The sequence below is a fragment of the Pelobates fuscus genome, chromosome 13 (assembly GCF_036172605.1).
Source record: "Pelobates fuscus isolate aPelFus1 chromosome 13, aPelFus1.pri, whole genome shotgun sequence".
In the NCBI taxonomy this organism is placed as follows: Eukaryota; Metazoa; Chordata; class Amphibia; order Anura; family Pelobatidae; genus Pelobates; species Pelobates fuscus.
Genome location: NC_086329.1, coordinates 38,616,148 through 38,642,625, shown reverse-complemented (window position 1 = coordinate 38,642,625; position 26,478 = coordinate 38,616,148). Strand labels below are relative to the sequence as shown.

General features: G+C 41.6%; 1 protein-coding gene across 2 annotated transcripts in view; it reads left to right on the top strand.

Moving 5' to 3' along the window:
* The window catches only part of RGS6 (regulator of G protein signaling 6), a 326,615-nt gene that overhangs the window by 283,056 nt on the left and 17,081 nt on the right, over positions 1 to 26,478 (top strand). For both annotated transcript variants that reach the window (XM_063440378.1, XM_063440379.1), the window contains exons 15-16: positions 17,327 to 17,513; positions 19,603 to 19,692. In XM_063440378.1, the coding sequence (XP_063296448.1) occupies positions 17,327 to 17,513; positions 19,603 to 19,692 (277 nt within the window). The remainder of the gene's footprint in view (positions 1 to 17,326; positions 17,514 to 19,602; positions 19,693 to 26,478) is intronic.

Here is a 26,478-nt window from a genome sequence, read left to right as displayed (position 1 = left end):
ACCTGAGTCCTGCCAAAAATTCCTCAATGTCTACCCTTGAATAATGCAGGCAGCAATCTTTGTTTGTTTGTTTGGTTTTTTTTTACTTTTTTTTAAGTCACCCTTTCATTTATGAGATTAAACGTCCAATTTAAATAGAGGGTCGTAATAATTTAAGATTTGCTTCTCTTTGTAATTTAATGTACCCCAATTTTTGTTGAAATTTACTTGAAATTATTTGAGCATTGTAATACATGTAACATTCCACTGGAGGGCAGACCAGCTCTGCTTAACAGAGCATTGCTATGATGTAGTGACATTATAAGGTGAGGCTGGCATACAAACTCCAGATCCTATTTAACACTTTGAGAACAAAAAAAAAAAAAAAACAAGAAGTAAAAAGTTATAGTTAAGCAATTTCTTTTTTTTTTTTTTTAATATACATGCTACTCGAGAAAATATATATATGTTCTTTCACATACATTGTCCAAGGGAATACATCATAAAGGTATACATTTGTATTTTATACATTTTAAAATTAGTTATATAGTTTAACAAACCACAAGATTATTCTTCATTTTCAGTAGGTTATTGAACTGCATTGTGTGGGTTTAGAGACCTGATTGTGTCATTGTGAAATGCAACCTTTCCCTTTCATTATACAAATTTATTCACGACCCATACAAACCATTGTCTGGAAACCATTGCCTATTCATAAACATGACTATACATAGGACATGAGGTCACATAGTGCACTGGAAGAAAGGAGATTTAGTCTAAGGCAAAGGAAAGGGAACAATAAGGGTGTGTAATTCTCTGCATGAAGAGGTCGTCTTATCAGAGTTTATACAGATGTTTAAACAACAATTTGATAAAAACTGGCAAAAACATGGTATACAGGGATGTCATTTTTAATTAGTGGGGTAATAACTTCTTGATCCAATGAGAGATGTGATTGCCACTCTGAGGTCAAGAAGGATTTTTCTTTCTAGTTTGTTGAAGATTTGTAAGAACTTCATCCTGTTTTTTTTGCCTTTTTTTGGATCAGCAGCAAAAACATATGTGAGGGAGGCTGAACTTGATGGACGCAAGTCTCTTTTCAGCTATGTAACTATGTAACCTTTCAGTGCATTTGAACATTGCATTTCTCAAGGTCCAAAAATGCAAGTGAGCCAGGCTGATGGGTCTCTAATGAATTGAATACCTTCTTCTTTTGCATTATACATTGGATATATCAATTTACTCTTGATGTGATTAAGTGACTTCACATAGGTGATTGTAGCACCCTGTTCCTTACTTTTTAACCTTATCCCTTTTGTACTTTCATTGGCTATATCAAGCCAAACCATCACTTACTAGAGTACCCGGTCTCCTAGGACCTGACTGCTTATTTAACCCCTAAAGGACCAAACTTTTGGAATAAAAGGGAATCTTGACATGTCACACGCGTCATGTGTCCTTAAGGGGTTAAAAGTGTAAGACTGCTTGCTTTCTCCATCTCCAGAAACAGCATTAGGCAATCCAACAAGAGTTCCTGACTGGCTTATGTCAATTTCTGTGCACAGAAGTTCATTACGTGATCAGCTGACAGTGTTAGCCAATGGATAAGAGGTCAACCACCATGATTTGAGTGTTAAAGGGTCAGAGTAAGCTTAATAACAGACTATAAGACACCATTTAGCAGCAGAGGAGTATATGAAATAAGGAAAAATCTCAGAGACCAGAATGAGAAGCTACTGTTTGGTGGAGCCTTTCCCAGTCTGGGAGGGCTTTGCCTGCTGCCGCATTTAACTTTAGTGCTATAATTATAGAAACTTTTAAAGGTAATTCTTTTTTTAAACTATTTACATATTTCTACAGAGTTCTTCCTTAAAATGAGAATTGTGAGGAATTTGAATGTAAGGCCAAAGTAGCTGGTCTGGAAGCATCATAGTTACATAATTACATAGGCTGAAAAGAGACATGTGTCCATCAAGTTCAGCCTTCCTCACATTTGTTTTTTGCTGTTAATCCAAAAGAAGGCAAAAAATAAAACAGTTTGGGGCACTTCCAATTTTGCAACTAATTAAGAAAACAATTCCCTCTTGACTCCAGAATGGCAGTCAGATTTATCCTTGGATCAAGAAGCGATTATCCTACAGTTGAAAAATTATATAATTGCATATTATATTATATTATTGAATATTTTGCAAGTATGTATCTATTTGCTGTTTAAACATCTGTATGGACTGGGATAAAAACCATTTCTGCAGGCAGAAAATTCCACATCCTTATTGTTTTACGGTAAAAAAAACCTTTCCTTTGCCTTAGACTAACTCTTCTTTCTTGCGGTCTAAATGCATGACCTCGTGTTCTACGTAAAGTCCTGTTTGGAACTAGATTTCCACACAATGGTTTGTATTGGCCCCGGTTATATATGTATAATGTTATCATATCCCCTCTCAGGCAATGTTTTTCTAAACTAAAGAGGTTTACATTTGTTAACCTTTCTTGATATTTAAAATATTCCATTCCTTTTATTAATTTTGTAGCCAGCCTCTGCACTCTTTCTAGTGCCCATAATATCCTTCTTGATAACAGGTGCCCAAAATTGCACAGCATATTCAAGATGTGGTCTTACCAGCGATTTATAAAGAGGCAAAATTATCATCTCATCCCGAGAAAGAATGCCCTGTTTCATGCATGACAATACCTTACTGGCCTTAGCCACTGCTGAATGACATTGCACATTGTTACATAGTTTGTTGTCTATAACAATTGAAGATTAAACTAGCTTTAGTATAATAATAATCATCATAATTTTAGTAATGACAGGAGACGAGTATTTTGCATAATCTCTCTTTACTAGCTACACAGCAACAAAGAAACACATGGAAAAAAACAACCAATCACAAGAGAGTAGGATGAACATGAGGGATAATGACCTAATCACTTCCTCTTTCAGAAAGCGACATCAAGCACAAGCAAACATATAACAAGCCATAACAATAACTCCTAAATCCAAAATCTGAAGGAGCAAACTTCCCGTGAATTCCACACAAACAAATAAAATGTCTTCAGGGACGAATCAAACTGAAAAGAGAATGTTACGACATGACAGGAGGCTTCATATTATACAATTTTAACGCTGAGAAAGGAATTGAAAACTAATGAAGAATCCGAATAATGCAACGAGAGATATAGACTGTCGCGAAATAAGGAAAAACATCCACGTTGAATGCCCGAACATCCGGTACATGACAGAAAAACACCAGATCAAGCATAAAAGTCCATCAGTAGATGCCCAGTCCCATACACAAATGGAGAACGATCTCCACATCCCATAAGCCAGAGGTGGATGTCACTGGGTAGTTGGTACACAAGAGGATCCTTGCCCATCGGGTGTCAGGGTCTTACCTGAGGTGGGAGTTCGGTAGGCACTTGTGCTCACCCTTGCAGATATACACAGTCCAAGGGGAAAGCTTCAGTGTGCAAGACACGGAGTTGATTATGAATCCTAAGACGTGGACCATCCACTACGATTCCAGCCGGACCACAGAGAATCGCAAATGTTGACGCAGTCTTACATTCTCTGAACAGAAGGATATCATCCAGGTAAATAATGCAAAGCATTTCCCATATGTAATTGATCACTGGTTTTAGTAGTATCATGAAGCCCCCAAGGATCCAAGCTGAGGAAGCTGGTGAAGTGCCAAGGTTGAACGCGTCACAGGAAACCTAGTGAATGTCATCAAGAGGGGTTTCGCAAGCCAATCGTCTACATGAAGAAAGTTTCTTATTAAGTTTGAATTCCTTGCACCTAGAAGCGATGGTATCTCATGTGGGTGTTGCAGAAAGTACAGTCGATGCTACCCTAGGGACGCTTACCTGAGGAAAACGGAATCTAGCGCATCTGCACGTTCCGTGTTCTCTGTCCAATCATCTGGAGCACCAGAAGGTTGTCTCTCACCCACTTTGGGCAAAGGGTTTGCGATAGCGAAGTGGTTGGCGACATGGCCCAGCTGTTGACCAGTCCTGTAGAACACCCCCTAGGGAGGTTACCATGTAATACCTTCCTCATGGAGGTATGGGTCTAGATGAGGGAAGCTGGAACATAATCATGTGTGATAAGCTCCCTCAGGAAAGAGGGTGCCTTGTACCTGGGGTCCCAATGTTTCAGTGCCCAGATCAGCCAACTATCCGTCAATACGGAGGAGTGCTAATATGCGCTTCTCATAGGAGAGGCATACATTGGTATTTCTGACAAAACAGAAACATCTCTGAGCCCATTCACGAATATCGTGATCCTATTCACGGACGGTGCTGGCATTGTCAGGTATTTTACCCTTGAGAGGAGGTCAATAGAGTCCAGCAATTTGTCTTGGGTGTCTCTGGAACCTCTCCTGACTCCCTTGTAGGGCCGCAGCCACCCAGAGCCAATGAAGGTCATCCATCCACTGATTAAACACAGGCGTCTGTGCCACTCTGTCTGGGACCCCAGTCATAGTCAGGCCCAGATGCCTCCACATGCCTTTGTTCCATGATGGTCAGATAATGTTGCAGTCCTCAGCCGAGGAGGGGTCTAACCGTGGGGTATGGGCAGGTGCCGGAGTCTGCGTACTGCATTTGGCGGGTCTTTGTCCGCAGACCGTAGAGGTCTAGTTCTTTGCCATTCCAATGACGCTTGCTATGATGGGGGAGCCCTTAGCAGAGGCATCCCAGGCATTAGAGACCTCCCCATGGTGGCCGATAACAGTGAGGGGACCGGCCCTCCTGTCAGTACATTTGAGTGTTTTCTCCACGAATGCAGCCACCGTTGTGTGTATCGTGACTTGAAATTCCACAGGGTTAGCCAGGGAATATTCTATAGTGGCAAATTGTGTGACACAGAATTGGGGCTCACCCAAAAAAGTATACAGGTAGATTTATCATGATATGGGATACCCCTGTAGAAGGTACAAATTAGTAGGCAATTTCAGGATGCAGGGCAAACATACCAGACTACCATAGTAGCAGGCAATGCTCACAGAAACCCCTGCAGGGTTTTAATGTCAACAGTGGCTCACCCAGTAAACAGAGGCTGCAACAGCATGCCTCCACTCAGCAGCACACATATAGTAGAGGCCTCACCCCAGGTGCACAGTGTATGAACCCTTAAGTGCTGGCCACGGCCCTGACAGACAGACTGTGCTCAAATGGTTAATTCAAGGTTATGAGAGATATTCCTTTAAGCAGTATGTCCTGGAAATCATGTCCAGCAGTTAACAGGGGCTGTAGCAGCATGTCTCCATACAGTAGCACAGTGTAGTAAAAAAATATAGAAGGGGCCTCACCCCAGGTGCACAGAGTATGAATTCCAGTAGTTAACAGAGGCTGTTGTAGAACAGTGTAGTAAAATATATAGAAAGAGGGTTCACCCCAGGTGCACAGGGTATGAACCCTTGAGTGCTGGCCACAGCTCTGATAGAGAGCCCTAATCTGTGCTCAAACAGTTAATTCAAGATATGGGAGAATGGGAGATAGTCCTTTAAAGGGATCCTATAGTGACAGGAAAACAAAGCCGTTTTCCTGGCACGATATGGTTAATAGATTCCCCCCCCCCCTTCCACAGGGCCCCCGTTCAGCCACTTACCTAAATCAGTTTGGGCCCACGCATCCGTGAGGACGTCCAGCGTCAGATAATGGACCAAAAGTCAGTTTGGATTACGGAAGCCCTCTAGTGGCTGTCTTGTAGACAGCCACAGAGGGGAGACTTAGATCTGCAATGTAAACATTGCAGTTCTCTGGAACTGCAATGTTTTACATTGCAGCACTAAGTGGAAAATGGTCACAGCACCCAGACCACTTCAATGAGCTGAAGTGGTCTGGGTGCCTACAGTGTCCCTTTAAGCAGCATGTCCTGGAAATCCCATCAAGCCGTTAACAGAGGCTGCAACATCATGTCTCCATTAGGTAGCACAGTGCAGTAAAAATACAGTAGAGGGCTCACCCTTTGAGTGAGTGCAGGCCACAGTCCTGACAGAGATTCATGTCCTAATAGTTAATACAAGGTGATGGGTGAAACCCCTTTAACAGCTTATATAAATGGCCTAATTCAACAGTAACATTCATCCCCAGTTAAACCCAAAAGCCCCTCAAGCCCCAGAGAAGTGAGAGCAAGGAGGGGAGAGGGCAGAAACTAAGAATAAGTTAGAAACACAATAAATAACATAGAAAAAACACAGCTTAACATAGTACAAAGACACAGCAAGAACAAACAGCAAAGTATATAAAAAAAATAATACAGAGACAACCTCAAAGGAGGCATTAGAAACATAAAGTAATGGAGAGTAATAATACTCTGACCTGTCTGCTTGATGGAGCAGCTAAGAAAGAAGAAGTGATTAGGTCATTATACCTCATGTATATCCTACTCTCTTGTGACTGGTTCTTTTTTCTATGTGTTTGTTTGCTGCTGTGGCGCTAGTAAAGAGACATTATGCAAAATATGAAGCCCCCTGTCATGTTGTAAAATTCCCAAGTCCTTTTCGTGTGTTGTTATCCCTCATTCGTCCCCATTAAGAGTATAAGTTCCTGTTGCATTCTTTCCCCCCAAGTGCATAACTTTGCATTTTTCATCATTAAATTCCATCTGTCATTTGAGTGTGCTGTCCCCCAGTCTATCTAAATCCCTCTGCAGCAAAGTAATATCCTGCTCACATTGTCTTACTTTACAGAGTTTTGTGTCATCTGCAAACACGTGACTTTAACCCCTTAAGGACCAAACTTCTGGAATAAAAGGGAATCATGACATGTCACACGTCATGTGTCCTTAAGGGGTTAAATGTTTTTTTTTTTCCAGTTTAGCTACTTTGGAATCATTTAAAATTTGCTTTGAATTTCCTCAAATTCTCACTTTAGTGAATAATCATGTCAATGTGTAATCTGTACAATGCAATATAAATTAGGATAATTTCCTGCATAATGGGAATGTTTAATTTCTAATTTTAGTTTAGATTCATAGGAGTTGCTGGAGGTGGAGTTGGGGGGCTGAAGCCCCAGATCTGTGTTTCTTTAGCTCCAGATCTCTACAGTTTGTGCAGGGCACAGATGATATAAGTGTGGGTTTGTTGTTTGTTTGTTTCTTTCTTTCTTTTTTGTTTTGTTTTTTACATTGTGCAGTTGTTTCTCAAAACAACCACCTAAAATAAAAAAGATGAGTAGAATAGTGCTTTGCCTGTTTACTTAGGTAAAGGGGGTGGTTCCCCTAGGTAAATGTCGGGAGGGGGTGCTAGAAAAGAGAACTTTGCTGCCCCACACGCTATTAGTTATGTAGCGTGGTGGGATCACAATGAATACCTGGCTGTCCAGAATGTGCTTCTTTGTTTTGTTTGTTTTTTTACTGTCTTTTTATTCCAGATCCTGGAAAACACCAGTAGCATGCTGTTTATGGGTAGGGAGGAGGTGACATAAAATAGAGAGGCAGAGATAGGTCATGACATGTCTCCACCTCTGTGCTAGTGTTGGAGCATTCTAGTTTTAACATGGGCAGACGTATTAGGTGTTTCTGGAATCGAGCTACGCCACTATCTAGAATAGCCAAGTAGACACAAATAATAAAGATTCTGAAACTATGCTCTTATGGCATACATTTTTGCTATTTACTTGCAAATTCACTGTATATTTACCGATAATGTTGCAGTCATTAGACAGTCACAGCAGAAATGGTTATTTGAATACTAGATTTCTGTATTTTAAGCTGAATGGAACGTACATCGAAAGGCTGTGTGCTATCTGATAAGATATGTTATACAAATCTATCGAACGTTGTGTTACTAACATAGTGTTCTCTCTTTCGTACGACAGTGATAAAAAAATAATAATAATCTTTTGATGGATATATACATTTGCATTGGCCATAATTATCAAATTTCCATGTACACACACAATGATTTAATAGCTTACTTTAAAATTTGTTTTAATCTCCATCTTAAAGAAAAATAACTAGTGATGTCCCGAACGGTTCGCTGGCGAATAGTTCCTGGCGAACATAGCTTGTTCGCGATCGCCACGGACGGCGAACATATGCGATGTTCGGTCCGCACCCTATTCGTCGTCATTGAGTAAACTTGACCCAGTACCTCACAGTCAGCAGACACATTCCAGCCAATCAGCAGCAGACCCTCCCTCCCAGACCCTCCCACCTCCTAGACAGCATACAATTTAGATTAATTGTGAAGCTGCATTCTTTTTTTTTTTTTTCACATTATCCCCCATAGCCAGTAACCTGTGCTTATTATACATTATCCCCCCCATAGCCAGTAACCTGTGTTTATTATACATTATCCCTCCCATAGCCAGTAACCTGTGTTTATTATACATTATCCCTCCCATAGCCAGTAACCTGTGTTTATTATACATTATCCCTCCCATAGCCAGTAACTAGTGATGTCGCGAACACAAAATTTTCGGTTTGTGAACGGCGAACGCGAACTTCCGCAAACGTTCGCGAACCGCCATAGACTTTAATGGGCAGGCGAATTTTAAAACCCACAGGGACTCTTTCTGGCCACAATAGTGATGGAAAAATTGTTTCAAGGGGACTAACACCTGGACTGTGGCATGCCGGAGGAGGATCCATGGCAAAACTCCCATGGAAAATTACACAGTTGATGCAGAGTCTGGTTTTAATCCATAAAGGGCATAAATCACCTAACATTCCTAAATCACAATGGATATGGATTTACACCTGACATATGACATATTGACACCTTGACATATAGATTGACACCTGTCCTCAGAGACCTTGATATACACTGACACAGAGCAGAATAGGGGCTGTTCCCCCTACATAGGGTCACTTGGCAGATATGGATTGACACCTGTCCTCAGGGACCCTGATACACACTGACACAGAGCAGAATAGGGACTGTTCCTCCTACATAGGGTCACCATTTTTAGCCCAAGGCAGCTCATCTCATCAGGCCTTTTTTAGTCGAATGTATCGCCCACTGTCAGTCCCTTCGGGATCCATCCCTCATTCATCTTAATAAAGGTGAGGTAATCTAGACTTTTTTGACCTAGGCGACTTCTCTTCTCAGTGACAATACCTCCTGCTGCACTGAAGGTCCTTTCTGACAGAACACTTGAAGCGGGGCAGGCCAGAGGTTCTATCGCAAATTGGGATAGCTCAGGCCACAGGTCAAGCCTCCACACCCAGTAGTCAAGGGGTTCATCGCTCCTCAGAGTGTCGATATCTGCAGTTAAGGCGAGGTAGTCTGCTACCTGTCGGTCGAGTCGTTCTCTGAGGGTGGATCCCGAAGGGCTGTGGCGATGCGTAGGACTTAAAAAGCTCTGCATATCCTCCATCAACAACACATCTTTAAAGCGTCCTGTCCTTGCCGGCGTGGTCATGGGAGGAGGAGGATGACTTTCACCTCTTCCCCTGTTAGATTCCCGTTGTGCTGTGACATCACCCTTATACGCTGTGTAAAGCATACTTTTTAATTTATTTTGCAAATGCTGCATCCTTTCCGACTTGTTGTAATTTGGTAACATTTCAGCCACTTTCTGCTTATACCGGGGGTCTAGTAGCGTGGACACCCAGTACAGGTCGTTCTCCTTCAGCCTTTTTATACGAGGGTCCCTCAACAGGCACGACAGCATGAAAGACCCCATTTGCACAAGGTTGGAGGCCAAGCTACTAATTTCCCGTTCCTCCTCCTCAGTGATCTCAATGAAGGTATGTTCTTCCCCCCAGCCACGTACAACACCACGGGTACCAGATAGGTGACAATGAGCACCCTGGGATGCCTGTTGTGGTTGGTCTTCCTCCTCCTCCTCAAAGCCACATTCCTCTTCTGACTCCTCTTCCTCACAATCCTCTTCCAGCGTTGCCGCAGGTCCAGCAAGCGATGCTGATAAGGCTGTTTCTGGTGGCGATGGTGACCACAACTCTTCCTCTTCCTCTTCACGCTCATCTACGGCCTGATCCAGCACTCTTCGCAGGGCACGCTCCAGGAAGAAAACAAATGGTATGATGTCACTGATGGTGCCTTCGGTGCGACTGACTAGGTTTGTCACCTCCTCAAAAGGACGCATGAGCCTACAGGCATTGCGCATGAGCGTCCAGTAAAGTGCCAAAAAAAATTCCCAGCTCCGCAGAGGCTGTCCTAGCACCCCGGTCATACAAATATTCATTAACGGCTTTTTCTTGTTGGAGCAGGCAGTCGAACATTAGGAGTGTTGAATTCCAACGTGTCGGGCTGTCGCAAATCAAGTGCCTCATTGGCATGTTGTGTCGCCGCTGGATATCTGCAAAGTGCGCCATGGCCGTGTAGGAATGCCTTAAATGGCCACACACCTTCCTGGCCTGCTTCAGGACGTCCTGTAAGCCTGTGTACTTATGCACAAAGCGTTGTACGATCAGATTACACACATGTGCCATGCATGGCACATGTGTCCACTTGCCCAACTTCAATGCCGCCAACAAATTTGTTCTGTTGTCACAAACCACTTTGCCGATATCCAGTTGCTGCGGAGTCGGCCACTTTTCCACCTGTGCGTTCAGGGCGGACAGGAGAGCTTGTCCGGTGTGACTCTCTGCTTTCAAGCAAGTCAAACCCAAGACGGCGTGACACTGCCGTATCCGGGATGTGGAATAGTACCTGGGGAGCTGGGGGGGTGCCTTTGATGTGGAGCAAGACGCAGCAGCAGAAGAGGACTCAGCCGAGGAGGTTATGGAGGAGGATGGAGTAGGAGGAGTAGAGGAGGTGGCAGCAGGCCTGCCTGCAAGTCGTGGCGGTGTCACCAACTCCTCTGCAGAGCCACGCATTCCATGCTTGGCAGCCGTCAGCAGGTTTACCCAATGCGCAGTGTAGGTGATATACCTGCCCTGACCATGCTTTGCAGACCAGGTATCAGTGGTCAGATGGACCCTTGCCCCAACACTTTGTGCCAGACATGCCATTACTTCCTTTTGCACAATCGAGTACAGGTTGGGGATTGCCTTTTGTGCAAAGAAATTTCGGCCGGGTACCTGCCACTGCGGTATCCCAATAGCCACAAATTTTTTGAACGCCTCAGACTCCACCAGCTTGTATGGTAAAAGCTGGTGGGCTAATAGTTCAGACAAGCCAGCTGTCAGACGCTGGGCAAGGGAGTGACTTTCTGACATTGGCTTCTTACGCTCAAACATGTCCTTGACAGACACCTGAGTGTGGGCAGATGAGCGGGAACTGCTCAAGGCGAGAGACGGAGTGGCGGATGGTTGAGAGGGGGCAAGGAGGACAGCAGTGGTTGACGTGGCTGAAGATGCTGGACCAGGAGGAGGATGGCGGCTTTGAGTTTGTGTGCGGCTTGTACTCATGTGTTGATCCCATAGGCGTTTGTGATGTGCGATCATGTGCCTACGCAAAGCAGTTGTACCTAGGTGGGTGTTGGACTTCCCACGACTCAGTTTCTTTTGGCCCAGGTTGCAAATGGCATCGCTGTTGTCAGAGGCAGACACACAAAAAAAATGCCACACTGCTGAGCTCTGCAATGACGGCATTCTGGTGGTGGACACAGCATGCGTTGATTGGCGTGCTGTCGGGTTGACCCCGGGTGCCTATGCATGCTGTCTGACTGTGCCACTAGCTCCTTGCGATGACCTCCCCCTGTTTCCAACTCGTCTCCTCCTCCACTCTGTCTCCCCATCTGAACTTTCGCCCTGTTCTTCTTCTTGCTGAGCAGGCACCCACGTGACATCCATGGACGCATCGTCATCATCAACCGCTTCACTTGTATCTGACAACTCAGCAAAGAAAGCAGCAGCGGGTACAACATCATCATCACACCGTACGTCCATGTGTGTAATGCTGCCTGACTGAGACATATCCCTGTTATCTACATCCTCTGGCAATAATGGTTGCGCATCACTCATTTCTTCAAACGGATGTGTAAATAACTCCTCTGACAGATCAAGTGAAGCGGCTGTGGTGCTAGTGTTGGTGGTGGCGGCAGGCGGGTGAGTGGTATCTTGAGAGGTGCCCGAAGCTAAGCTGGAGGAGGATGGTGCGTCAAGGTTCTGAGCGGAAGCTGTAGAAGATTGGGTGTCCTGTGTTAGCCAGTCAACTATGTCCTCAGAACTTTTCAAGTTCAGGGTACGTGGCCTCTGAAAATTGGGCATTATTCTAGGGCAAAAGGGAATCACAGCACCACGACCACGACGGCCACTGCGGGGTGGCCTGCCTCTGCCTGTCATTTTTTTTTGGATTAGTGGTACTATGCGTGCAAGCTACTGTGAGACCAGAAATGAGTGGCAATGTGCACTGGCAGAGGTTGGCAGAGTACACGCTGTAGGCCTGACACCCTCTTGAAGATAAGTAACTCCTACTCAAACTTTAACAGTGAAAAAAGTTTTTTGCTTTTAAATGCACGCTATAGTGACACCAGATATGAGTGGCAATGTGCACTTGCAGAGGTTGGCAGAGTACACGCTGTAGGCCTGACACACCCGCTTGAAGACAACTAACTGCTATTCAATCTATAACAGTGAAAAAAGTTTTTTGGTTTTAAATGCACGCTATTGTGACACCAGATATGAGTGGCAATGTGCACTTGCAGAGGTTGGCAGAGTACACGCTGAAGGCCTGACACCCGCTTGAAGGACACTGACTGCTATTAGCTTACAGTGAAAAACTTTTTTTCTTTTTAAAGGCACGCTATTGTGACACCAGATATGAGTGGCAAAGTGGACTGGCAGAAGTTGGCAGAGTACATGCTGAAGGCCTGACACCCGCTTGAAGGACACTGACTGCTATTAGCTTACAGTGAAAAACTTTTTTTCTTTTTAAAGGCACGCTATTGTGACACCAGATATGAGTGGCAAAGTGGACTGGCAGAGGTTGGCAGAGTACACGCTGAAGGCCTGACACCCACTTGAAGGGCACTGACTGCTATTAGCTTACAGTGAAAAACTTTTTTTATTTTTAAAGGCACGCTATTGTGACACCAGATATGAGTGGCAAAGTGGACTGGCAGAAGTTGGCAGAGTACACGCTGAAGGCCTGACATCCAGACGCTTGCAGACAACTAACTGCTATTCAATCTATTACAGTGAAAAAAATGTTTTGTTTTTAAGTGCAAGCTATTGTGACACCAGATATGAGTGGTGACACTGGGCAAGTGGGCACAGTATCATCTGTGAGCCTGACACAGAAGCTGGCAGGCAGGCAACTGCAATTACATTACACACCAAAAAAGCAGACTGATGTTCTAGCCCTAAAAAGGGCTTTTTGGGGTGCTGTCCTTACAGCAGAGATCAGATGAGTCCTTCAGGACTGTAGTGGACACTGAATACCCTAGCCTAGCTATCCATTTCCCTATCAAATGAGCAGCAGCTACACTTTCCCTCCTCTATCTAAGAATGCAGCTTCAGAATTAATCTAAAATGGATGCAGTACAGGAGGTGGGAGGGTCTGGAAGGGAGGGTCTGCTGCTAATTTGCTGGAATGTGTCTGCTGACCGTGAGGCACAGGGTCAAAGTTTACTCAATGATAATGAATGGGGGGCGGATCGAACCGTGCATGTGTTCGCCCGCCGTGGCGAACGCGAACACGCTATTCGCCAGCGAACAGTTCGGTACATCACTACCAGTAACCTGTGTTTATTATACATTATCCTCCCATAGCCAGTAACCTGTGCTTATTATACATTATCCCCATAGCCAGTAACCTGTGTTTATTATCCATTATCCTCCCATAGCCAGTAACCTGTGTTTATTATACATTATCCCCCATAGCCAGTAACCTGTGTTTATTATACATTATCCTCCTATAGCCAGTAACCTGTGTTTATTATACATTATCCCCCCATAGCCAGTAACCTGTGCTTATTATACATTATCCTCCCATAGCCAGTAACCTGTGTTTATTATACATTATCCCCCCCATAGCCAGTAACCTGTGTTTATTATACATTATCCTCCCATAGCCAGTAACCTGTGTTTATTATACATTATCCCCCACAGCCAGTAACCTGTGTTTATTATACATTATCCTCCCATAGCCAGTAACCTGTGTTTATTATACATTATCCCTCCCATAGCCAGTAACCTGTGTTTATTATACATTATCCCCCCCCCCCCCCAATAGCCAGTAGCCTGTGTTTATTATACATTATCCCCCCCATAGCCAGTAACCTGTGTTTATTATGCATTATCCCCCATAGTCATTTATCGTTGGACCTAGGCAGCATGATGTCTTAGGCCGGCCCAGAGAGTGAGTGAGTGAATAATATAATATATATATTAGTAATATATGTAAATCTGGTTCATGCATAGAGGGTGAAAAGGTATTAAAGAAAAACACACTTATTGCATCATATTTACAAAGCCAAACTTTGAAAAACTTTCCTCATTTCTTTCTTGGGATGAGGAATATATCGGTTGTAGACTGAGGATTTCCGTCTGCCCAATCTTTTAATAATATGCACTGGAGTGTCAGTGTTGAAGGAGACCGAAGCTGCCCCTATTCTAAATGAAAGACCCGAGACATGGATACAACCCAATCTCAGGAGTAGTGTTCTGATGTAGAAGATGAATTTAGCCGTAGTCAGAGGGATTCAGTGAGAGTAGTGGTGAAATGTGTGTGGCATGACTGAGTGTGGGTAAGTAAGAGTCAAGTATTTTAACTGGGCACTAGTCCCTGATACCTGGAACAACAAAGGCAAGTCTCTGGCTGAGTGCCGGGTTCGCGGCTTGAGGTGGTGGAAGCTTATTTTGTCGGGTGGTCGGATCTGTCCCGCTGGTGCTTCACGTGTGGTGCGGGATTGTGGTGGCTTAAGGTGGAGGCGAGTGCTTGACGTGGGGCAGGCTCTGCATTTCTGTTTGTGCCTCCGGTCCCGTCTTCGACGCCTTTTGCGTTGGTGGATTTTAATGGGGACTGCTTCGCTTAGCTGTGGTGGAGCTTGTTGTGGCTTCCTGCTCGTTATTTGCTTCCAAAATTGATTAAAGAGTCTGTCCAGCTTAGACTCAATATCCTGCCATGCTTTGCTGGTACCAGGAGGACACGCGGCTGCCGCCATATTGGGAGAGTCGAAGATGAGTATGTCAGCCTGGGCGGCTGTGCTCTGTGTGTCCATTAGCTCCAGACAGCCTCTCAGGGGTGGACCGGGATGACCCCCACCGGGATAATAGCAGTCAGGGCACAGTGTCACACCAGTGCAACTCATATCTGGTGTAACAGTAGTGTACATTAAAAAAAAAAAACTAGAAATTTGACTGTGAAATAATAGCAGTCAGTTTCCTTCACACGTGTGCGTTTCAGGGCCTGCCAGGGCACAGTGTCACACTAGTGCAACTCATATCTGGTGTAACAGTAGTGTACATTTAAAAAAAAATACAGGGGGCTTGTTGTCACCTTTCGGGGACCCTTGGTGTTGTATGTGGCTGGGTGGAGGAAGAGGCCTTCAATGACATCAGTGAGGACAAGGAACGGGACATGGCTAGCTTGGTATCCAACCTTGTGCAAATGGGGAGTTTGCAGTTGTGCAAATGGACTGTTTGCGGTTGTTTGCCGTGCTTTAAACGGGGAGTTTGGTCTTTCACTGTGATGCGGGCGTAACCCTTACACTACCTGATCGATACAAAATCATACCTGATGTTTTAAAGCACGTTATTCCAAACAATTTAGGAATGTTAGGTGATTTATGCTCTTTATGGATTAAAACCAGACTGCATCAAGTATGTAATTTTCCATGGGAGTTTTGCCATGGATCCCCCTCCGGCATGCCACAGTCCAGGTGTTAGTCCCCTTGAAACAACTTTTCCATCACTATTGTGGCCAGAAAGAGTCCCTGTGGGTTTTAAAATTCGCCTGCCCATTAAAGTCTATGGCGGTTCGCCCGGTTCGCCCGTTCGCGAACATTTGCGGAAGTTCGCGTTCGCCGTTCGCGAACGGAAAATGTTATGTTCGCGACATCACTAAAAATAACCCCATTTGTAACATATTCTATAATGCATTATATACATAGTGGGGTGGGGCTCTTCGAAGACATTTTAGGTGACTTAATAATATCAATTCATTCAACTAAAATGTATTTTTTAACACAAACAATGTATTTTATTTAGACTGACATTTCGAAACATATTTTTTGTAGTATAAAGAAACATTACTGAGAGTATTATTGCTGTTGACCTCTGTTATACACTCAGCCACACCAAGAATATGGAAAATAGGGACATTAGGATGTAAAAGAGGGATTTGGGCCAAAAATAGGGACTGTCCCTCCTAAATAGGGCCACTTGGGAGGTATAGATTACTGATAAGGAAGCAGTAAGTAAACCGGGGAGGTTAGTGAACAATGGCCTCCTCAGTCACAGGCTACAACACAAAGTGGACACTCCAGTGGTGTCTTGAGGCTTAACCTCTAAGTAGATATATCAAAAGTAATGACAATCCACTCGCTAAAGTAAAAACGCTCTGCAAGTAGAAATCGGCTGGAATTGATAGCTGAATCTCTTTAATTGAAAATATGTTAACCCGTAAGTTCCACAAGAAGCTGAAAGATCAGAAAGAGAAATATCCAAAGCCTAAATGGCTATACCTCTTATTACTCAAAGTTGAATCAATCCTATTGCCAGAATTCAGACTTTATTGATTGGGATCAGATAACTGATAGACTAATGTTTACATTGGTAGCTGGCATTATGATCAATCTGCAGAGGTATCATGTTTAGAAAATAAGCCCTACCCCCAAAATTAGCCATAGTCATTCACTAATCTATGTTCCCTGAACATAGATACGCAAGATTCCCTTCACGAGTAAGCTTATCTATGTTCGGGGAAGTTGCCCTGCGAGTATGCTTATCTATGTTCGGGGAAGTTTCTCATAACATAGATACGCAAGATTCCATTTGCGAGTAAACTAATCTATGCTCTGGGAAGTTTCCCCAAACACAGATTTGCTGTGTTCTATTAGCGAGTAAGCTAATCTATGTTCGGGAAAGTTTCCTTGAACATAGATTTGCATGATTCTATGCCCTAGTAACTGGTCTATGTTCGTGGAAATTCCCCGAACATAGACTTGCTTTCTAGCATACGTGTTTCCCCGAAATAAGACCTCCACCGAAAAATGAATATAAGACCGGTCTTATTTTCGGGGAAAGACTGTAATATGAAGCCAAGAAGCTGACATGGTAAACAGAAGCAACAATCTTTACAGAAAAGGGGAAATCTAGCTAGTGTTAGTCTTTAGACTTTAGACTAACTAATAGCCCACCAAGACAACAGTCACACAAATCATTTAGCTATACATTGACTACCTAAACCTAACCTGCATTGCTCAATACAAAAAGAAGAAATGCTGGAAGGATACACTATTTCATTATTGTTTGCTTCTTTTTAAGGTTTTGGGTGGTAGTTCAAGATCTCAAGAAACAACCATTGCATGAAGTCCCAAAACGAGTCGAGGAGATATGGCAAGAGTTTCTGGCCCCTGGGGCACAAAGTGCCATAAATCTAGACTCCCACAGTTTCGAGAGGACAAGCCAAAATGTCAAAGATCCGGGGAGGTACACATTTGAAGATGCCCAGGTTTGATACTTTTTAAAATTTTATGTTATTTTTTTAACTTCTCTGGAATTGCAGTTGGTAACTACTGACTTGTTTACTTTGCATGTTGTGTGCCTAAATATACAGTTGTGCTCAAAAGTTTGCATACCCTTGTATAATTAATACTATATGTACCATTGAGCAGGCAGAACACATTTCTTTTATTTGTTATGGGATTCATATTTAACTGTAGGTTATAACAGAATGGCACAATCATAAAACAAAACATGGCAACAAAGAAAAAAAATTAAATTACCTCTTTTCAAAAGTCTGCATACCCTTAGTGCTTAATACTGTGCATTTCCCCCTTTAGCATCAATGACAGAATGCAGTCTTTTGTAATAACTGTATATGAGTCTTTGGTCATCTTGCGTGAACCGCACGTTTAAGATCTCCCCAGAGTGGCTCAATGATATTAAGGTCAGGAGACTGTGATGGCCAGTCCAGAACCTTCACTTTTTTCTGCTGTAACCATTGGAGGGTAAACCCCCCCCCCCCCCAATAAAAACATTAGTGAGACACCACCATGCTTTATAGTGGGGATTATATTATTTTCGCTATAGGCCTTGTTGACCCCTCTCCTGAGATTACCAGTAGGTTTTTCTTTGTATCCCGAACAATTATTTTGGCAGTTGTAGCTGAAATCTTTCTTGGTCTCCCTGACCTTGGCTTCGTATCAAGAGATCGCTGAATTTTCCACTTCCTAATAAGTGATTGAACAGTACTGGTTGACATTTTCAAGGCTTTGGGTATCTTTTTATATCCTTTTCCATCTTTATAAAGTTCCATTACCTTGTTACGCAGGTCTTCTGACAATTCTTTTCTGCTCCCCATGGCTCAGTAACCAGTGCATCCACGTGAGAGCTAACAAACTCATTGACTATTTGTACACAGACACTAATTGCAACATTAATACTGTAAACTAAGGTTGTCAAATATGGTCCCTCCCCCCACGCCCCCCAGATTAAGTACTGACAAAAAGAAGTGAAACTAGAAACATCATTGTAATCATTGTAACAGTGTAAAAGCGAGAACTAGCAGGAACAAAGTTGAGATATTGTGATACAGTAGTAAATTAGCTAAATATAGAGAGATTAGCAGAAAAAAACCTATATTAAATCCCTGATTACTAAAATGCAAATGCATTATAAAAGAATAATTGGAATGAGGATATGATATGGAAGTGAACTATGGTGCATGTCATGAAGCCACCTGCGAGAACAAATGCTTGTCGCGATAATATCGGACACCCGTAAATTCATAATAAAAGAAAAAACTGACTTCAAATGAAGAAATATGCCTCAATCCACTTGAATGGGAATTAAAATGTATCATTTTATTCATGCACATGACGAGGTTTGGACAGACGGGGAGCACTAGCGGGTAGGCTAACGCATTTTGTACCTTAATGGCCCTTTATCCTACATAAATTCATACCTCATAAACGTACATAGAAAACAAGCACTACTAAAAATGCCAACACCTGTAACAAATGGTGCTACTGAAATGCAAACACATTTGACCAAAATACTAAACAAAACAAAAACCCTCTACAATGGAAATGCTGGCTTACAAACACTAAAATGCCCAAATCTGCTGAACTGCCATTCCATACGCGAGCAGAATAAAATACCAATTTGAGAATGTCACATCTGCCACTGGTCTAAATTCTTTGAAAACAGGAACATCCGCAATCAGAAACTTACTGAAAACCAACTATTTGTCTATTACGTGAGTAACAATGTCTTAGTAGGTGCTCTCCAGGACACACTTGTAAATCAGCCAATGTTATCATTTTCTGAATGCTCTAGACCAGTGGTCCCCAACCCAGTCCACATGAACCACCCGCAGTCCAGAATTTATGTATTTCCCTTTTTTATTCCAGTGGAGATACTGACAAAACCTGCACTGTTGGTGGTCCATGAGGACTGGGTTGGGGACCACTGCTCTAGACAAACCATAGCAGTTATGACATGCACATGATCCCCACCTTAAACTATTTTCTTATCATTTTCCAGTTGTGATTTTTTGGTTCAGCTTGTAACTTCCATCTCCTTTGTTTCCTGCCTAGGAGCACATTTACAAGCTTATGAAGAGTGATAGCTATGCACGTTTCCTACGCTCCCAGGCCTATCAGGACCTGCTGCTCATGAAAAAGAAGGTATGATTCGGGTTGGCCATGCTTTTGCATCCTCAGCACATTACTGATCTTGGCCTGCTGCTTGCTACTAGTGTGGAAATGAGAATTGTGTTTCTTGTTTGTACTCATCATCTTTGCACGAGGACTAAATGTCATTTCCCTTTTGGCTGAATTTCACTAATACATGCAGTTATCTAGAACATACCTATATCGTGAAATACTCTGAGGAATGATGACCATTGATTTTAGAATGTTAGGAGATGCTCGAAAGGTATGTCCACTACGTGCAAAACTAGTCCAGCATTTTTATTTCGTAGCTGTGGCAGAGATCAGAGACTACACCTTGTTACATAAATCCCATGGACCTTGACACCACTCAAAATATACAGACAGGGCTGGATAAAAAGGCAGTTTTAAAAAGAAGGACACTAAGAAACCTTTATCTAGCGTGATAAAGGCACTCTTCACTGAGACACATGCCTATTGCCTATGTGACAAATAATTATTTTAATTCTGCTTTAGTACACAGTCCTACTTCAGTGGGTCTGTTTGAAACATTGCTGGTTCCACACTGGTGGAATAAATCTCTTCGACATTTATTTTGGTGTTGTGGCTCCTTATTGTTTCTCTACTGTATGTGAGGTAAGTGGAAGTTGAGGAGTCCATGGAGATTTGCACCCAAATTTCTAGTGGAGTGCTTTCCCTCCCTATAGTATTGTGTTAGTATCTGGTCCTATCTGTCTACTGATGTGTAGGAATTTGGCAGTTCTAGAGCACTGGGGAAGAATTGTTTAAACGTGGGTGTGTGCTTTCTCTTTCACTTTGTACCGAATATCATTCAAGGTCCAGTTAACCAAGGAGATATCAGTGAGTTGCCTTCTCTGCCTTCACACCAACTCTGAGGGCATGATGATAGTAGACAGGGGATGCCAAGTACTTTTTTTGCAGTTCTATTGTTCCTTGTGCCGTAGGGGTGAAAGAAAAACCATGAATATACATTTAGACAAGGAAATGTGTATTCTCTGGATCCCTAAAGGCTAGGATCCAGTAGTTCACAAGTGTCCTCTTTTTCTAGTACGGGACCAGAGAATGATTAAAGGGCCACTCCACCACATAATGACTTTACACTGTAAGGTGTGAAGGTCTCCAGGGACTCCAGCACCTATAATGATTCCATTGTTATGTATGAGGTGGAGTGGCCCATTAAGCATCCTCTGATCCTTACAGAGCACTTATTGATTAATAAAAACCTATTTTTTTATTTTTTTTAAGTGATGTAAATACCACTCCTCCAATTTTGCTCCAGAAGAATTGCGGTTTGCTCTAAAGTACTATAATGAGCTGACAGATGGGGATCATGAACTACAGCCCCTATAATAAGGGATTGTGTGTAGTGTAATAAGAATCTGCTAACAATGACCTATATGAACAAAACGTTTGCTGATATATAGATGTAGGTCTGCATCGTGATCTCATGTATGCAAGCAATGATATACACACGTTTTTTGGAAACACCTGGATATGCTCTATTGTAAGCTTTAATGATTCTAGCTACTCTTCTTTTTTTGCACCTCTTCCCACTCTTATTTTGAGGGGGGGAATCAATACAATTATCAAATTATAAAGACGTGTTCTTTAGATTGGGTGTAAAGTGTAAAGCATTTTGATTTTGACTGTCTTTAGACTTTTGTTATTTTAAATAGTAATCACTACCAATTGCTCGTTAACATGCCGTCGTTTAGGATAAATGTGCTGATTTGTTCTATTTATATCCCTCATTATCCCCAAATACTGATCAATCTTAAAGAGAACTCAAAATAGGAAGTGACTGCTGCTCAATAGAAGGGGGGTACTCCACCCAGGTTAGGTTAATTGTGTAGCTTAGATTACAGTTGGCTATGTTTTGTAGGATTCTTTTTTTAAATATTATTAATATTAATCTTATTTAGCTTTTTTAATTTATTTTTTTACCGATTTTTTGGCATTTTAAAGTGTGCACAAGTCATCGAAACAGTGACGGAGTTTAGTAGTAACAACTGTAACAAAGTATCAAGCGTGCGCAGTGTTCCATAGGACTCGTACCATAATGTTTTTATTGCACATGTATTTAAATGAGTAAGAAAACATAATTAGTTCCACTCCATAAGCCATCTATTCTTCCTGTTCCTACCAACCTGCAACATTTAGTTGTACATGGAACTCCCAGCAGCCCACGCTATGCTCATTATCCACTGTTTTGGGGAGAATCTCAGTGGTTCTCTGGAAAGTTAAAGAGATACACTAAGCACTATATTCTCCATTTTACAGAGTGAGAACAAGACAAGTGCTCATACTACTCAAATATATGGACAAATAATGAGTCAAGTAAAACTGGGGGATGGGATTAAGAATGCTGGGAGTCATCTGGATCACTCAGCATGGAAACAAATTAAATTATTAAAATTGGGTTATTTAAAAAAAAAAAAAAAAATCTTCTCAATTTAACAAACAAAAAATCACTTCTTCTCCCATATTTTTTTTTTTTTGTCTTGCAAGCCAACTCTCTCTGGTTAGAAGTGCCAGCTAACAAACTCCATGTCAGTATTGGCATGCAGTGGCATGGATAGCAAATACTTGCACAAATTTGTGTGACGCTTAGAAACTTAGTCAAACCGGTCTATCCGTGAGCAAAGCTCCATGGACGTGCTCTTGTGCATGCTCATGTAAGGTCAAGAGAGCATTACATTTTGTACTCTCACAGCATTGCTGAGGATTATCTCTCATATTCTCAAGAAACATGACACTTGAAAATTAACCTGGAATTGTGTGAAATGGGTCCTAAATTGGGACTCTCCTGCCTAATCTGGGACACTTGGAAGGTATAAATTTACAAAAAAAATCTTCCTAATTTCAGGATTGACATTGCACGTCACCTCTTTAATTTTTGTTTCATTAATTAATAAACAAGAAGTCCAAATATACCTTTTTTTTTTTTTTTTTTTTTTTGCATTGATTAGTTAAAAAAATATGTGAGGGTTAGGGCCTTTTAAGATTCTCCAGAATTGTTGCAAACCAACTGCACTATTATAGTTTACCTACTTCCTTGTTGTTGTCTTAAATAGGTGTTGTGCCATTTGCAAAGACTGACTCCAACATTTATGAAGTCTTGTGCAATAACTTAAATTGACTTTTAAATAAAAAGTAAAGTGCTTAACTGTATGTGTGTATCAGTTGTCATGTGTGTAACATTATTATATCTAAAAAAAAAAAAATACATGTTGCTCAGCGTAGTGTTGTAAAAGGGGAGAAGTCAGCAAGCTGATGACATTTAGCATTGAGTTGACATGGTCCATCTGGAAAAGATAGTCTGCTCTGCTGAAGATATCATCACTGTGTTTTCAGACTCCCGGTCAACCAGTTGTTATATATCACTGATGATGATTAGGAGGTAAAATGTGCATTGGGGATTCCTGTTATCAGCATAACAGTATTTTTCTTTAATATCTATTCCTTTCATCATTGAATAGGTTTTAGGATTTGTGCATCTGCAGATCCAAGTGTGTATACTTTATTTATACAAAATATTTATACTAAATATTAAAATTGCTGCAGCTCACCATTGGGTAGAAGAGGTAAAGATTTGTGTTATAAATTAATTTAAAATATTTAAGCAATGAATGAATTAACACTTTTTTTCCCTTCTAATTAAAGGGACACTACAGGTACCCAGACCATGTCAGCTCATTGAAGTGGTCTGGGTGCTGTGTCCTTATTGCACTTAATGTTTACATTGCAGCTCTAAGCCTGCCTCCAGTGGCTGTCTACCAGAGAGCCACTGGAGGCGCTTCCTGGATCCAAACTGACATTTGTTCCAGTAGATGACACTGGATGTCCCCACGCTCTGCATTACAACATTCTGCGTCGGATTCAATGCTTTCCTTAGCGGGGAGGTCTCGTCGGGGGAGGCGGAGACAAGACCCAGTTCCAAGGGCGAGTATATAAAGGGATTTTAACCCTTCATTCACTGCGGAGGGGTCGCAAGGGAGGCAGATACAGCTTTGTATTCCTGGCACTTATAGTATCCCTTAGTATAACTTTAACCCCTTAAGGAAACATGACATGTGTGACATGTCATGATTCCCTTTTATTCCAGAAGTTTGGTCCTCAAGGGGTTAAGGGTTATAAAGGTCTAGTTTCAAGTGCAATTAGCCAGTTTTAAGAAATCCAGCTTCTTGAGTGCTTTTGTTTGACGCACCTGTTGTCCTTTCATGGAGTGCGTGCCTATACCAACTGATAAGCTAGAAGTTAAGGAGTTAATATGATTAAATCCACTTTTCTTTAATTATGATCAAAATGTATCACCAAAACCCCAAATGTCATTATCAAACTGCATTATCAAAATCACCTGTGCCAATTACAAGTCTTCCAGTGGAACAAAACTGCCGTAATATTTGTTTTAAAATGTACAAAATCTCATATATAAATCTTCAGGAAATTAAAATGTAACTATAATTTTGGTTAAGCTCGATTAAACAGTACACCACCTTTAACTTATATCTAGGGACTACCGTTCATTTTATGGTATATAGTTCCATGGAGATACGTGGTAAAAGCAGGATGCTCTGTAGATAACTAGGATAAGAGAAATAATGTGTGTTTTTTTGCTTTGGTTTTTGTGTTTTGTTTTGTTTTTGTTTTTTTTATTCTAGACGCATCAAACTACCTAACCTTACTGCTCTAATCTGATATGCTTCCAGCAATATCAACACTCCAATACTACCTCTCTGCATGTGTGTTACCTGCTTGGCTTTCATTAACTACTGGATTTATGATCTTTCATCGTCAACCTTTAGTAAATCCGTAGCTTTGTTGTTGTGGAGCTTTGAAGTCATCCATCATTACAGAATGCACATCCAGTTCATTCTAAGTGATCTGCCAAATCTGTACCCACATGTTTACTTGTAATCTGAGATTTTAGTTAGCAACTTATTGTATAGCATCCTCATTAATACACTATTTTAGTGATGACTAACCTACCCTTACCTACCCAAACAACAACATGTCAAACATTAAGTCTTGTAAACAGAACAGTCTCGCAATGTAAACTCGACAAATCTATGTTGTACCCCTTAACCCAAACGCACAAAGAAAAATAACGAAAAATAAAGAATTTATAAAAGAAAAATACACTATTTTAGTAGGGGTATAAATTGCCATTCACACACTCTTCATTGGCGAGTGACAATTCACCTCTGAGTGAGTGTGCCACGGACCCACCAGGCGAGTAACTTTTAGGTCCCGCGGCCGCTAGTAGCATAAAACATAAAAATTTTGAGCCGTGGTTTTTGCAATCTGAGACAAATCAAAAACAAAAGAAGTTAGAAATGCCAAAAGGACGTTAAATGAGGCAAATCCTCTTAAAATATATTTAGAGAGAGTTTTAGAAAATCCGAGAGAAAAATAAAGATAAATACTATTATTGCTCTTATTCAAACATCAGATGTTTGATAGCAGGGGAATGTTTGTTTTGCCTGACTTTACATTTCGAACGATATCAGAAGGCCCTATAAGATGAACATCATCAATAAATCCCATATCATTAGTAACTTAATTTGCTAGATTAAGAAATTAAATCGGCATGAATGCATAACTGGTCAGTTGTGCTTAATATTTTAATATTTTTTATTTTTAGACCATTTATTATATATTAATCACTTTATGAACCACAGAACTTCAGTAAATTCACATTGACTAGAAAAAATGTTTTTCCCAAACATCAAATTTTTAAAATGTAATTCATGTGTAAATTGGACAACTGAGATTAAATTATGTAGCACTTTGCTAAATTATACTTCAGTTTTAGTTTAATATATTCTTTCAAAATACACAAGCCCCACCCCCCTCCCCCTAAATATAGTAAAATATTATCTTTGTTTTATTCTGTTGCAGCTTCTGGCTCTGCCCCTGATCTGCCTCCTTGACTGACATCAGAAGTGGTGATCTGAGCCAACCAAAATGATTACCCATAGGAAAGCATTGGATTGGCTGAGCTTGTCAAGCAGGCAGATCAGGGGCAGAGCCAGCACAAGCCAAACACCGCCCTGGCCAATCAGCATCTCCTCATAGAGCTGCGTTGAATCAATGCATCTCTATGAGGAACGTTCTGTGTCTCAATGCAGAGGGAGGAGACACTGAATGGCAGTGCTGCTGCCCCAAGAAGCCCCTCTAGTAGCCATCTAACGAGTGGCCAGTGGAGGTATCCCTAGGCTGTAATGTAAACACTGCCTTTTCTCTGAGAAAAACAGTGTTTACTGCAAAAAGCCTGAAGGGAATGATTATACTCACGAGAACAAATACATTAAGCTGTAGTTGGTCTGGTGACTATAGTGTCCCTTTAAACAGATGCTACACTACTGAACCGGGTTTTAGATTGTATAATTTTATCGATCAGGCATGAACTAGCAAGATTATTATAGTATATTACACTGCTAACTGAAAACATTTTTGCAGGGTCTCAATAGTAGGGTGTTTATTAAACGTTAATTTATATTCACAGCATTCTGTGAATTACTCGATTAGTACATTTTATTCAGGGTTTTTTTTTATATTGCCCTTGAAAATACTAAAGAACATGAGTACTGTTATTGCGACTTGTTGTAAAAATTTGTAAACATTTTCAATAAAAACTATTTGAAAAGAACAAGTAGACCTATCAATTCGACAGAGTATTTTATGTTTGGCGTCTGTTGAAGAGCATAATTTTTGAACAATAGTAGTTTTATTTATTTGATGTTAACTGTCAAACTGTCACTGAAGCTGTCTGCATGT